This window comes from Budorcas taxicolor, chromosome 2, assembly GCF_023091745.1.
Source record: "Budorcas taxicolor isolate Tak-1 chromosome 2, Takin1.1, whole genome shotgun sequence".
In the NCBI taxonomy this organism is placed as follows: Eukaryota; Metazoa; Chordata; class Mammalia; order Artiodactyla; family Bovidae; genus Budorcas; species Budorcas taxicolor.
In genome coordinates this window covers 120948210-120963692 of record NC_068911.1, presented here as the reverse complement: position 1 = coordinate 120963692, position 15483 = coordinate 120948210, and the positions used below count along the sequence as shown (strand labels likewise).

At 40.9% G+C, this 15483-nt stretch overlaps 1 protein-coding gene across 1 annotated transcript in view; it reads right to left on the bottom strand.

Annotated features, from left to right (window-relative positions):
- Positions 1–15483, bottom strand: part of CNTNAP5 (contactin associated protein family member 5) — a 1081620-nt gene that overhangs the window by 457380 nt on the left and 608757 nt on the right. The window contains exons 9-10 of the mRNA XM_052655589.1: positions 14502–14651; positions 11627–11798 (exon numbers count right to left, since the gene is read on the bottom strand). Coding sequence (XP_052511549.1) covers positions 11627–11798; positions 14502–14651 — 322 coding nt within the window. The remainder of the gene's footprint in view (positions 1–11626; positions 11799–14501; positions 14652–15483) is intronic.

Below are 15483 nucleotides of genomic sequence, written 5' to 3'. Positions count from 1 at the left end.
AAGTTGGCTTAAAACTCAGCATTCAAATAATGAAGATCATGGCATTTGGTTCCATCACTTCATGGCAAATACATGGGGAAACAATGGAAATAGTGACAGACTTTGTTTTCTTGGGCTCCATAATCATTGCTGACAGTAACTGAAGCCATGAAATTACAAGACCCTTGCTCCTTGGAAGAAAAGCTATGACAAACCTAGACAGCATATTAAAAAAAGAGACATCACTTTATGGATAAAGGTCCATATAGTCATAGTGACAGTTTTTCCAGTAATCATGTAGGGATGTTAGAGTTGGACTACAAAGAAGGCTAAGTGCTTAAGAATTGATACTTTTGAACTGCGGTGCTGGAGAAGACTCTTGAGAGTCCCTTGGATGGCAAGGAGATCAAACCAGTCAGCCCTAAAGGATATCAACCCTGAATATTCACTGTAAGACTGATGCTGAAGCTGAAGTTCCAATACTTTGGCCCACTTGATTCAAAGAGCCAATTCACTGGAAAAGACCCCAATGCTGGGAAAGATTGAGGTCAAGAGGAGAAGGGGTGGGGTGACAGAAAATGATATGGTTGGATGGCATCACTGATTCAATAGACATGAGTTTGAGCAAATTCCAGGAGATAGTGAAGGACAGGGAAGCCTGGGGTGCTGCAATCCATGGGGTCCAAGGTCAGACATGACTGAGTGACTGAACAACAACAATATGTATAACTGAATCACTTTGCTGTACAGCGGAAATTAACACAACATTGTAAGTCAACTATACTTCAGTAAAAAATATTGATCATGATTGCATGAAAGGAGCAAATATGGAAGAATCTTTTCTTATTATTAATCTAGAAATGTTTTCTGCAGGCTTAAATATAAACACTGCATCACAGATGTAACTCAAGAACCTCAAACAAGCTTTTGTTCACATTTCATTTTAGATCAAAATTTTCTTTGGCTGCTACATTGTCTGAAGCATCAGCCATTCTTGAACAGTTATTTCTTAGGAGAAATGATCCAAGCATCTATTTGTTCAGAGCGGCATATTCTTATCCACATCTGAACGCAGACATCTCACCTCAGCCTCATTTCTAGAGCTCTCGGAATGAAGCCCTTATCTTCGGAAGAGCTTGTCATTATTCACCTAGATCTTGCTCTGGCTTTGTTTTCAGCACAAACATTTCAGATGACCAGTTGGCAAGGGAAGAGACTCACCATCTTCAGATGGGACAAGATGAAGTGCTAACCTTGACTTTGTCAGCATGGTTATACATGAAGCAAAGGTTCCCTCATGCCCTTCCCCACACACAGGGAGGCCAGTGCCATTTTTCATCAAGATAATGATCCCATTTTCTTATGCAAATGAGTGATGAGAGAGACGAGCTTGGCCACAGAACACAGATGCAGTTGTTCAAAGTCACTTATGCAAATCAAACCCAGGCTCCAAAGCCCCTGTTTCCTGCTGACATTCAGCAGAGTTTAAGAGAGGCAGCGAGGGGAGTTGACCTAATTAAAGGTGTGGATGAATAAACCAGTACTTTTCCTGTCTAGTTCTAGATGGGGAGGATGTTCTTACCAAATCAGCTCAAAATCTACCAACCCAAGACGGCCCTGACAAGTTAGTCCTGAGGTGGCTCCTCTATTCCCTAATCAGCCCAAAGAAAGAGAGAAGGGTGACCTCTGGCGGAAGCTTTCAGCTTGAGTCTTTCAGTGTGCTTGCTTCAAGGTTCTGACAAGGAATGGCATGGATGATAACCCCTCAGGCTTCAGTGCTGGCCCATCCATTGTAGCTCATATCCCTTCTCCTCCTGGGTTAGTACATCATTGTGACATGAATGCAAGAAGGAAACACATCATTTTCTACTTTACAGTCCTGCTGAAGCATGTAGGATGCCTCCTAGCTAAAACGTCAGAGGTAGTACAGTGAAAGGACAGGTCTGATCTCTTCCATCAGGCTCCTTGGTCTGTAAAGGAAACTAAAGCATCACTTGCCCACTTCTTACCACAAGGAACACCAACCCCATTAATCCCTGCCATATACTTGCTGTGTGATCTTGGACAAGTTACTTAGTGCCACTCTGCCTCAATCTCATTCTGTAAAATGGAGTTAACAGTCTTACCTACTTCATTGGTGGCAGTAAGGATCTGTGTATCTATCTACCTACCATCTGTTATCTATCTGTCTATTATCTACCCCCCGCCCCCGCCTCACACACACACACACACACACACATTTACGAGGTCCTGGCACACAGTAAGCATTATTTAAGAATTAACTACTAATATGATCTGTTACTCAAATTTTAAACCGTGTGCTGCCAAGTTCCCTATGGCTTTGACTTTAAGTTCTCGTTTACACACTAATGCCAAAGCAGCCTTTCTCATCAAGGCAAACAAATGTATAGCAGGCCACCTATCCGAAGTCCAGACATATGCTTTCCACCCTACCTGGAACAGTCCTACTTCACCACCCTAAACCCAGTCCATGTTCCCAGTTCCTCTTGAAACCCCATTTCCTCTGTGACACTCCTGTGATCTCCTCTGGCTCCACAAGCCCATCTTTTCTCTTTCTTTGGCCTCTAGGTAATAAACCCTCTATATGAATATGGATTGAAGGATTGGAGAAATCAAGATTCGAATCCGGGCTCCATCAAATACCAAAAATGTGACCTTGAGCAGGTAACTAAATTTTCATAAGCAGTGGCGGAGCTCTTATTTCTTAAATAATGTTAATGAATAATCCAATGGCTCTTAAATCTGGGTGTGTATCAGAATCAGCTGGGGGTGGTGCTTGTGAAAACTCAGGCTGCCCCCATGCTTCTGTTCCAGAAAGTATGGGATGGGGCCTCGGGATATGCAGTTAGGGCAATTTGCCAGGTGATTCTGGGGCTGCTGGTCTAGAACTACACTTTGAGAAGAACTTAGAGAATCTGGCAGAACTGTGGAGTGAAAAAAATGAAATCATACTCAGAGAATGTTTGCTCAGTAACTGTTATGTAAAATATAACCTTTCCCTGTCCCCATGAAATGGATTACAAATGATAAATAAAAACAGAAGTCCTCTTGTTTGGATTGAGGGCCCATCCCATGAGATAAGGGAGAACACACCATATTGTAACATTTCTCACTTTGGAGTTGGAAACTCAGATTGTGTGGGCTGTGCCCTTACAGTAGTTTTTCTGGCACCCAATGTACAAGCTTTCAATTGGAGAGAAAATTGAAAACATATGCATTATCCTGCCATGTAAGATTTTTATACAGCCTACTCTTTTGAACAAACACCCGCATACTGGGTAGGTTTTTAGCAGAAGTCTGTTTGTTAGATGTCATCCCACTGAACATTTCCCTTTGTTCAGTGTTCACGACTCCCAACTCTGAACCAGGAAGGTAAGAATCTTGACCAAAGAGTTTAGCATATGCTATGGGCTTCCCTTGTGGCTCAGCCAGTAAAGAATCTGCCTGCAATGCAAGAGACCTGGGTTCGATCCCTGGGCTGGGAAGATCCCCTGGAGAAGGGAATTGCTACCCACTCTAGTACTCTGGCCTGGAGAATTCCATGGACTGTATAGTCCATGGGGTCACAAAGAGTCGGACATGACTGAGCAACCACCAAACAGCAGGAAGTTTCTTAAAAGAATGTGTGTTGGAAGAAAAGGAAATCATTATGGAATGAGAAGCTACATTTCCTAACTTATTTGGCTGTAGGAAACTTAAAGCAGTTTCCCACATGGGATTCACTTGCTGGAACAAGCAAATTGTTTATTATTTTTTAGCTTTATACTTTATATAGGACTATAGTTGATTAACAGTGCTGTGTTAGTTTCATGTGTACAGAAAGGTGATTCAGTTATACATATACATGTATCTATTCTTTTTCAAATTCTTTTCCCATTGAGGTTGTTACTTAAGAATAAGCAGAGTTGATACAAGTGAGTTTACCTAGAACACAGAAGCAGTCTGACAGACTTAAAGAATGATTTATGATTACCAGGCTGGAGGGCTTCCCAGGTGGTGCTAGTGGTGAACCCACCTGCCAATGCAAGAGAGGTAAGAGATTCGGGTTCAATCCCTGGGTTGAGAAGATCCCCTGGAGGAGGGTATGGCCTCCAGTAGTCTTGCTTGGAGAATCCCATGGACAGAGGAGCCTGGTGGACTACAGCTCATAGAGTGGCAAAGAGCTGGACACAAATGAGCACATACTCATTGACCAGGCCAGAAGGGTTAGGGGAGGGGGGAAGGAATACATGGGGAGTTTGGGATCAACAGGCACACACTGCTATCTTTAAAATGAATAACCAACAAGGAGCTACTGTACAGTACAGATTGTTTCATTTTAGAAAATGTTAAGAGCAAAACTGTCTCTACAGGAAATTGCAGCAAAAGCCCCAGGAGCAGAGGTCCGTCTTTGGTACCTGTCTTTGCCACACTCCACAAAACTGCTATTTCCTTCTGTGAAAAAATCTAAGCTGTGTGATCTCCAGGGAACATCTGCAATATCACCCAATGAGGAAGGAACACAGGAAATGGGACCCATTTCCAGGAAAACCTTTACCAAGCACTGGAAGACCCCGTGTGATCAGCAGTCTCTGCCCATTTTCTTTTTAGAGAGATTTCATCTATTTATTTTTAATTTATTGAATTAAAAATAAAATTAAATTAAAAATAAAATAATTTATTATTTTCCCTTTGGATGCATCGGGTCTCAGTTCCAGTACATGGGATCTTCGCTGCATCATGCAGAGTTCTTTGCTGCGGTGCGCACTCTTTAGTCGCCCTGCAGCATGAGGGATCTTAGCTCCCAGACCAGGCACCGAACCCAGGTCCTCTGCACTGCAACATGGATTTTTAACCACTGGACCACCAGGGAAGTCCCTAGGTTGATCTTTACTAAGGTTTTTGGCAATATTTCTGAGGGGTGAGGTCACTCTTATTTTGACACCTTCCTTGACCCCCACAAAAATCTGAGCCTAATCTAGAAGGAAAAACCAAGCTCTGATTTTCAAAGGGACCAGCAAATAAAATAAGTGTCCTCAAAATAACAAAAAGACAAGTTATGTTTGTTGGCAGCTGCAGCTGCCCAACCTCTGACATCTCCCCACTATGATTGGGTTCTCAAACCCAACCTTCCTTCCTCCAAATACAGCCCTTCACTCAAACGCCTCTGAGAATCTGACTGTTTTCACTTGTATTCACAAAGGTATTGCTTGTAGTGGGAAGCAGAGGAGAGGCTGAGTGCCAAAAGGAAGTCTGGAGGGAGATGGAATTCAGTTGCGACCAAAAGTGTCCCTTGGACTCATTTCAATAACCTTTGAAGAGAGAGACTGAGATAGAGCTTCTGGAACTTTCTAGAGGCCCTTTAAGACTCTGATCAGGAAGCCAGCTGCTTGAGAGCCCAGTAGGAGCAACACCTATACACTTGCTCCATTATTATAGGCAATCCTTGCAATCACACTGCCTCTAGGATTGGAGGCTTTTAGGCAGTGCTTCTCAAAATCTGGTCCCAGTAGCACCCTGGAATTTGTTAGAAATGCAATTTCTCTGGCCCACAGTAAAAATCAGAAATTCTACGTGTGGAGCTCAGCAATTTAGGTTCTAACTACCCTTCCTGGTAATTCTGATGCAAACAATCTGGGATCTGCCAGTAAAATTTAAGGAGGGGTTCATTTCCAGGTTTATGCAAATTCAGGGTCTGCAGGCATGAACAGGCATGAACCTGGAAATAAGAATCACCTCAAATTGTATGCCCTGGACACATCACATGCTCATCTTACCCTACCCAGGCCCAATGAACCAGTGCTTTAGGAGAATCCAAAGATCACTGGACCTGGGCACCAAAATTGATGGGTATCTTCCTAATAGGGAATGGTTGGTGCCTCAGAGGTGCAGCTCAAAGAGAACTGAAGCCCAAGGAAAATCACTGAGCATTGATCTGAGGGCACATATGAGGTCTCTCTGGGCTTCCCTGTTGGCTCAGATGGTTAAGAATCTGCCTGCAATGCAGGAGACCTGGGTTCAATCCCTGGGTGGGGAAGATCCCCTGGGGGAGGGTATGGCAACCCACTCCAGTATTCTCACCTGGAGAATCCCCATGGACAGAGGAGCCTGGCAGGCTAGAGTACATGGGGTCACAAAGAGTTGGACATGACTGAGTGACTAAACACAGCACAGCACATGAGGTCTATCTATGGGGATCCACCACAGAAACTACTGGAGATCCCTTGACCATAGTGGGGAAATATCAGAGGGAGACCTGACCTTCTCCTCCCCATGTAAATGGGAGAGTTAGCAAACCATTGGCTCTAGGAATTCACATGGCAAAATCACTGAGCATCTACTGTCTACTGGACATACAACTGAGTGCCTAACTTCTTCTGCTCTCTCATTTAACTCTCAATACAAAGGTTTTATTATCCTAGCTTTGCAAAAGAGGAGACAGACAAAAAAGGTTAAATCCTATGCATCCTATTTCAAGCTGACAAGTAACAGACAGGGAATTAAACATGCTCTTATGCCTCTCAGATCCACTGCCACCTGCACTGGAATTGATGACTTTCTCCAGGTGTGATTTCCAGTTCCACTCACTGATTCATCAGCATTCCTGTTTGCTCCTCTAAGTTTGGCTTCACACCTTGGATCCTTTTTCCTCTTGGGATGAAGTCTTAGACAGCATTTGGTGATTCGTTTCTTCAGCCCTGGACATTGAACCCTGCAGGACCAGATATGGCTCCTGGAATTAACTGCTTGGATTCTTTCACATAAGTCCTAGGAAGAAGCATTCCTTGACCTGGGCCAGCAAAAGTGGGACATGCTTACATCACTAAATCCTTGCCTGAGTAGAGTTCCCTAATATTCTACAATAACCTAAATGGGAAAATAATCTGGAAAAGAATAGATACATGCATATGTTTAGCTGAATCACTTTGCTGTACACCTGAAACTAACACAGCAATATAAATCAACTATATTCCAATATAAAATAAAATAAAAAAATAAGGTACAAAGATACAGTGTACTACATGGGGAATACAGCCTATATTTTATAATAACTATAAGGGGAATATAACCTTAAAATTGTGATTAATATGTTGTACACTTGTAACATATATAATAAAAAAAAACTGTAGATTAAAAAAAAAAAAAAACCTTGCCTGACATTGCATACCATTTTGAATGCCTCCCTTTTAAAAGGAAGCTCATTGGGCACCTAAGGTTTACAAGAGACTCAAATCCAGTTCAAATCCCTTTGGGTAGGTAGTACAAGGGATAGAACCCTGGCAGTGTCTAACTCTGGACTGAAATTTCAGTCCTGTGACCATGAAAAAGTGGACGTAATCTCCAGATCTTAGTTTACTCTCTTGAAAAAATGGGATATCAGTGTTCTCATGCCCTCCTGCCTTCTACAGCTCTTACTACATCCTATTCTACTAAAGTATATATTGATACAATAAGACTGCCTCTTATTATTATTATTAAGATGGCCACTCACTTAAAAGTGAGTGTGTGTCACTCACTCAGTGTCTGTCTATGAGGTCAAATAACCAAGGGCGTGATTCTGCTCTAAGCATACTTTGCTTGATGATGGTTTATAATATCAAGTCTGGCCTACTTTAAGCTAAGAGTGTGCAGGAGATAAGTTTAGCCCATGAAGAACCATGGTTTGGGGTGTGGAGAACATGAGACTGGAGATTTAGCCTGCAAAGGACAGACGGTGGCTGTGCATCATATTCTACAGGTATAAAGCGTATTGAAGGTGGTTGGGGTCTGTCAAATCCCAAATGTGATTTGCCAACTTGATCTTGGACTGTCAGACACTGGGCAGTCCTCCAAAGAGCCTCCTAAAGCCAGCATGTTCCTTGCTGCCAGGCCTGCTGTGGGCCAGTCCAGTTCCTCCACCTCCTTTCTTCCTCAAAGCCAGAAGCTTCAGCAAAGTGCCCATTATGGAGATGCAAATTGTTGGCTTAAATCCTTCAGACTCTGAGAAGGAACTCTCCCAGCATATACTCAAGACTTCAGCCATAAAAAAGAATGAAATAATGCCATTTGCAGCAACACGGATAGACCTAGAGATTATCATACTAAGTAAAGTAAATCAGAGAGAGAGAAAGAAAAATATCATATGATATCACTGTTATGTGGAGTCTAAAATAGGATACAAATGAACTTATTTACAAAGTAGAAACAGACTTTGCTGCTTTTCAGTGGCTAAGTTATATCTGACTCTTCGTGATCCCCTGGACTGTAGCACACCAGGCTCCTCTGTACTCCATTATCTCCCAGAGTTTGCTCAAATTCTTACATATAGAGAAAACAAACTTATGGTTACCAAAGAAGGAAGAGGGAGGAGGGGAGATGAGTTTGGAGTTTGGGACTAACACATACATACTTTTATATATAAAACAGGTAACCAACAATGACCTACTATATACTATACACTGTATACTATACTATACTCAATATTCTGTGATAACCTATAATGGAAAAGGTTCAGAAAAAGAATCATCTATGCATATGTATAACTGAATCACTTTTCTAGACACCTAAAACTAACACAATGTTGTAAGTCAACCATATTCCAATATAAAATTAAATATTTTTAATAAAATAAAATACAACTGTACTCAAAGTATGACATCGGAATATGTACTTATTTGCTCAGTCATTGTTCAACTCTTTGTGACACTTTTGGACTGTAGCCCACCAAGCTCCTCTGAATATGGCATTGTTCAGATAAGAGTACTGGAGTGGGTTGCCATTTCCTTCTCTATGACATTTGAATATATTTTCATCAAAAGGATATATTAAAGTAAAGGTAAGAAATTTAAAAATCAAAATTATTTTTGTTGTGTTTTCACAAAATTTTCTTCTGAAGTGTGAAAGCTCACTGTTATAAATAAAAGATAAAATAGGAATCATAGTTAATGAAAAATAACATTTCTAATCAAAAAGATTTAAAGTGTCTAATGTTTTAAAATATTCATTGAATTTCATTAAACCTCACTAAATTTTTCTGAAAAAAGCCACACACAGCCAGACTGTTCTCTACCCCCATGTGTCCCCACAAACCCCACCCCCACCTCAAGTGGCAAGCTCCCAGAAGGCACAACTTCCTTCTCACTTGTCCTTAAATCAGGTTCACATCGACTAGCACGTTAAAAATAAAATGCAAAACTCAGAAACCACCTGTTTTTTAACCCGAGGCCCCTCTCCAAGCAAATGTTAAATATAAGTTCAAGAAATAATTAATTAAGCAAGGCCTTTTACCAGTTTCCCTTCCGTTAGAGAGACTGTCTGGTAAATCAAGAAAAATGTCCCACTTACCCACTAAACTAAACACAATCCCTTATTATACAATTAACCAAAACACTATTGTATGTAATACAATTATACAGTCTACAATTACACAAAAGTAATGATGCAAAGTAGATGGCGATGGCGTCCCATGTAATCAAAAATAATGAAAGCACCCTGTTAGAAATTAACTAATCATAAGAGATCCCTATTGATAAATGTTCCATCGATCTACACTTTGCAAAAGGCTGTCCTGTCTGATGAAGTGGGATACCCTCCAATCCCTTATCATTAATGACTATAGGAATGACAACCATTCTGTGAGATATCTTTTATTCTGAGATCTCTAAACTAGCACATTCTAATGAAGCATGCATTTTATTACCCACTTTTCCAGCTGGCCAAATAGGAAAAATATGAAGCAGAAGAGCCTGGGAGTCTGTGTGATTTGTTGACAATCCCATGTGGAGTGGTATTAACAGAGAAACATGCATATAAAGTTCCACCGAATTCTATCAGTCATTCCGAGCATGCGAGGAGATTATGGTCTGCAGAGCTGATTTCTGTGATGCTCAGTACAGGCACCTACTATTTCTCATCATTGTTCCCCTGGACTGGAGCAGTGACCTCTCTGCCTCTTGGCTGGTTCTTTTCCAATGCATCCTTCTCACTTTTCCTGAATACTCTTTTTACCAAACAGATCTGACTGCCTTCCTTCTTGAGTCTTCCTAGGGCATCAGGCTAAATGCCATACACATGCAAAGCTCTTTATAATTGACACACACCCCCAGCCATGTTCACATCATATGCTCTATCACTATGACCTATATTTTATGGAATCTAAGACAACATTCACTGTAAGACATGACATTATTTTACGGCCTCCTAAGGAAAATAAACAGCCAATTAAACTACTATAAACCTTCAAAGATAAGATGCATCCCAATATTAGAGGTTTTTAAATGAAAACTAAGCATCTTGGGTAGACGAAAAGCTTGCAAACCATGATCCCCCTATTTTTATGACATCTTGCATGCCATGTCCTTCCAACTTATGAGTTACCATCACCTCCGCCCCTCAGTCAAGCCTGCCCATCTTGTCAGACTCAGCTCAACACCACTTCCTGAAAGCTGTCCTGACTTCAACTGCCACTGTCATGCTGCTGCTGCTGCTGCTAAGTCGCTTCAGTTGTGCCCGACTCTGTGTGACCCCATAGACGGCAGCCCACCAGGCTCCTCCATCCCTGGGACTCTCCAGGCAAGAATACGGGAGTGGGTTGCCATTTCCTTCCCCAATGCATGAAAGTGAAAATTGAAAAGTGAAAGTGAAGTCACTCAGTCGTGCCTGACTCTTAGCGACTCCATGGCCTGCAGTCCACCAGGCTCCTCCGTCCATGGGATTTTCCAGGCAAGAGTACTGGAGTGGGGTGCCATTGCCTTCTCCGACACTGTCATAGATCTCACAAATAAAGGTATACTTCTTGGACATTGATAGCATTTTATGGTGATGTCTAATTAATTCCCTGAAACATAAGCAGAAACTCTATAGCAGCAACACAGAGGCAAACACTTAACACGTATTGCTAACTCATTCAGGAAAGGGCATCTTGACCTGGGTGAGTAGCACTGGCAGAAGGAAGGGGATAAAGTGCTAGAGAGGACACATGGACCACATATGTAACTTTGCTGAAAATTCAGAACCCCTCCTCTTTCATTTCCTGCAACGAGTCTCTGAATCTCTTATTTAAAATCTCATATTCAGAAACATCAAATAAAAGAGGAGCTAGAGGCCAGGAGAAATGAAGAGGGAAAAAAGTGTTGCTAAATGTGTTAAGTTGTGGAATATAAGTGCGGTTCTCTGTCCAGGGTCTGATCTCCACCGGTAAAAGAAGCAGTGGGTTAGGGGTGGTAACAGCAAAGATCAGGCTTCCAGTGAGTCACCGAACTACTGGACCCTGTCAAAACCTCTGTTACAGGAATCCCAGAGGGCTTGATTTCATCTGTCTGTGTGAACGGACACACAATGCTATTCCTAACTGCAATTCCTCCCTCCTTTTCACTTCCCTCTTAACTTCAAAGTAATCAAATGTTGTTTATGCATAAAATTTTAATCCTTTCACAAATTTGTATTTGATTTAATTTGCATATCCCATTTACTACAAGTGAAACTCAACTTATTTAAAACATTTTTCCCTGGGCCTGAAATCCTTTCAGAAATATATTCCATTAGGCGACTCAATTATATCTAATGTGGCTGATGTCCGTGGATTTGAATTTTGGTGAAAGAAACTCATATTTAGAACAGTGAGAATGGGAACAGGGTGGGAGAACAGAGGAGAAGAAACAATAATTACCTGTCTTTGATGCTACACAGATCAATGTGTAAATCACTAAAATTCCCCAGGGAACCTTGCTGAACTGAAATGAGGTCCTTGGGCTGGTTATCAATAAAGATGAGCCTCATGCAGCCTTGGAAAGCCTTAATGGGATTTAAACATTGGGAATCGGTGAGATTGTCAGGGCATCCTGTGGGACAGAGAAAAAAAAAAATTAAGAAGAATACTGAAAAGATCAGTCATTACTTTAGTGACCTATTGACAGAAGACCTTAAGATCTAATTATTTCAGTGTTTTTTCATTCACAGCATTACACACATTTTTTTTGTTGTAAATCATAGCATTCTCAGAGATGGGACAAAACTGGTACAAAATGGGGCATACTTAATCACTGTATCGAACAGAAAACAAAATATGGTACAGGGGATACTGATCCCACTGCATTTATCTCATTCTCATTTCTTTTTTCCCTATTTGTAAGCCATTTGCTATTGTTTTGTGTGGTATACTTCACTCAGCCCAAGAAAGCAACATATCATAACTACTTGGGAATTGCAGTTCTGTCTTAAAAACACACTTTTAAATGAACAATTAAATTCTGAATTACACATTCAAAGAAAATTATGCTTTGGGTAAGAACGGTAGCAGAGTAATTGTCTGGTTAATTGTCAGCATTATCAGGCTTAGTTCCTGAGAAAAGTATATACAGGAATATAACTGGAATTTTGAAGTGATGTGTAAAGCAAACCCAAATGCTAGAGGAACTAAGAGTTTAAATGCACAGTTATAGTGCTGTAATCACATATATGAAAGTTTAACGCCATACCTTTATAAAGGGTGTTGTTTTAAAAATATGCATCACACTAACTGAGCATAGTTGCAACCAGAGAATAACTACTTCACATTGCCAGGTATAGAGTCACAGACGTGCATGGGTTCCTGTGCTCTTTATAAACTCCATCCAATGGTTTTAATAGGTTCAGAGCGTATGGGAATGCAAGCTTGAAAACATGGCAATAACCCATAAATAATTGGGAATTATTTCAGCCATCTCTAATAGACAGTCACTGCTGGGCTGAAGCCCAGCAGCTGGTTAACAGCTCACAGGCACACTATAAAATGAAGAGAGATGCTACAACTTCTAATTGAAGCTGTAGAGAGAATTTATGTAAGTTGACGATTATTACTCAAACTCATTTTTCACTTGCCTTAAGTTTACAGTCTATGTGTGGGGCATTTGTTTAAACACTGTTCAGATCTCAGATAAATCTTCCCTCCTCAGCCTGGAGTCTCACAAGACCCGCGTCTAAAAACACTTCTACTGGGGGAAGGGAGCTATTTTGCCTTTGAGGCATTTCGGATGCTTAAATCGCATAATTAATTCAACGTTATTTCCCCCAGAAATAAATATAAGATTGCTTTATTCTGTGTCAATGAAACATTGCATATGATGCGAAATTATACATTCTGTGAGCTTTATCTTTGGGGCCCCCAAGACTTTTCCTTTGCCGTTTTTAGAGTATGTCATTCTGCTGTCACTAGTAGGGCATGGAGAACTCAGATTTAGGGTTAAATCCTGCTTCTACTACTCACACATACACCAGTGTTACTATCTGTAAAATGGAGCTAAAATTATCTACCTCATAAAGTTATTGCCTGAATTAAATGATGTAAGACACATAAAACATTTACAGAGGATGAAAATGTTCCGTTTCTAAAGGAATTTGTTATCTGGGCACATATGGAGATTTGGAGTGAAGGACAGAGGCTCTGGTTCCTAAAATCAAACCACAAAGGAATCACTCCAGTCAACTTCCCTCCCAGGACACCCCAATGTGTACACTGCCTCTGTGCAAAGTCCCTTTTATATTTCAAAGATAACCCCATGTCAATGGTATGAGAGAAGTGATTTACAAATTCTATTTCAGAGACTGTACTTTTTACAGGATACTTCTCTTTAGACCAGTCCCAGCAGATGCCTGTATTTACAAAAGGTGAAACCAGTCTGCCCATTCTAATGTAGAAAGCACGATGTTGTAGGTTCAATCTTTACCTCACTGAACTCTCCCAGCAATTCTGCTTTGTTTCCCCACAGTCTGGATAAGGAAGTTCAGGGACCACGAGTGTGTTACCCAAGGTCAGACAGCTACTGAGATTAATTACTCGTTAAAGACTGTTTCTATAATACCAACAATTGACAAAGTAGGGATGGATATTTTTAATGAAAAATACCCTTAAATTAAATAAAAATACACATATGCTATAAAAATAAAGCCTAATTATATATTTCTCCTGCTTACCAGATTGCCCTTGCCTTTTCATATTTGCCAAATTTCCTAGCATTGGAGGGGGCTGCTCTTTGTGGAGCTATAAATTCATGGCCCTTCTAGGTCTTCCCTCTAGCTCCCCTCCATGAGCATGGCCTCCAGGGATGTGAGGAAGGGATGGGTTGGGGATTAAGAAAGCAAATCAGCTGAGAAGTGACGGAGAAAGCTGAGGATACTGGTTGTACATTCCCATCTGAATTTTTTCTCTTTCAGGTACTGCTGACTCTCAGTAGACTTTCTCCGAGTTTTCAACTGAGTTTCTCCTCTGGAATATGATCACAGAGTTTGGCATGGCTACAAAAAATCACCTTTGGATGTGTTACATAACAACAGCTCTTATAGCTAGATGTTTTTTTCCCCTCAGCACTGACCTAGATAATTTGTACAGCTGTGAAAAGTTTGCTTCTCATTATTTTGAGCTTGAGAATAGGGATGTGGGGTGTGTGTGTGTGTGTGTGTACTGGGAGAATGGTCAATTTGGCACAGAAAGAATCATTGTAGTGAAATAAGTGCCCACTGCATTCTCCCTACCTCCTTTTTTCAACCTCAAAAGCTGGGGAATTTACCTCCAAAATAGTAGCGATTTCCAGAATAAATCTGCATCCTGCTGGTGTCCTGAGCCGGAGATGCTGCATTGTTATCCAGCGTGAGAGTGATGCGGTTCCTTCTGGCACTGATGCTAACCGAATGCCACAAGCCGTCATTCAAGTCCCTTCCTGCAAAAAACACAGGGAGGACAAGCGTAGTGATGATTAACTCGGGCAGGTTTGCAAAGAGTAAGGGAAGTTCTCTTGCCTGCTGTGGTCCATGTACATACTTAGAGTGGACACTCTTCATTTTGCAGCTTCCCAGGAGTCATCATTTTCTTTTTACCATTTAATTCTACTGTTTTCTTTTTAAAATGGGAGCTGAACCATAGAATATACCTTCACACTAGGTCTCAGAGCCTAGGAAGAAGATTATCAGATCCCTTACAACTAGCCTCAGTATTTAGCCTGCATGCTTGCAATAAAATAAATAGTACAGTTAACAAGTTTCTGCCCAAGAGCTTTCTTTTAATCAATACAATGGAAATAAGGCCTTAAAAACCTATAAGTTGTTTTCCACTCAGGCCTTCAATTGCCTAGATCTCAGCTGGTTCTGCTGGTAACTTGGGAAAGAGTAACCCCTGACTTGGACAATAAGTTGGGGAAATGGAATGCCAAAGACTCTGAGGGTGCCACACATTGTAACAGCTTTTGTGCTGTAAAGTTTCCATTAGGGAAAGGGCAACAATGCAGAGAAGGGCCTTCCATCTCAAGCGCCAAGGGACACTGAGAAGAAATGACAATTTGGGAGGAGCTTCAAGCAAATATTCACAATGTACTAAGCTATAAAATAAACTCATCTATGCCTAAAATAAAGGGTGTTGCTTAACCACTTCTAATATGTTTGGTTTGAAAAACAGGACAACACTTCTTCATATACTACAAAGCTATAGAAAACATTTATTGACATTGATATATAAATTCAGAGTCAAAAGATTTTAAAAAAATTCAAAATGTTCCC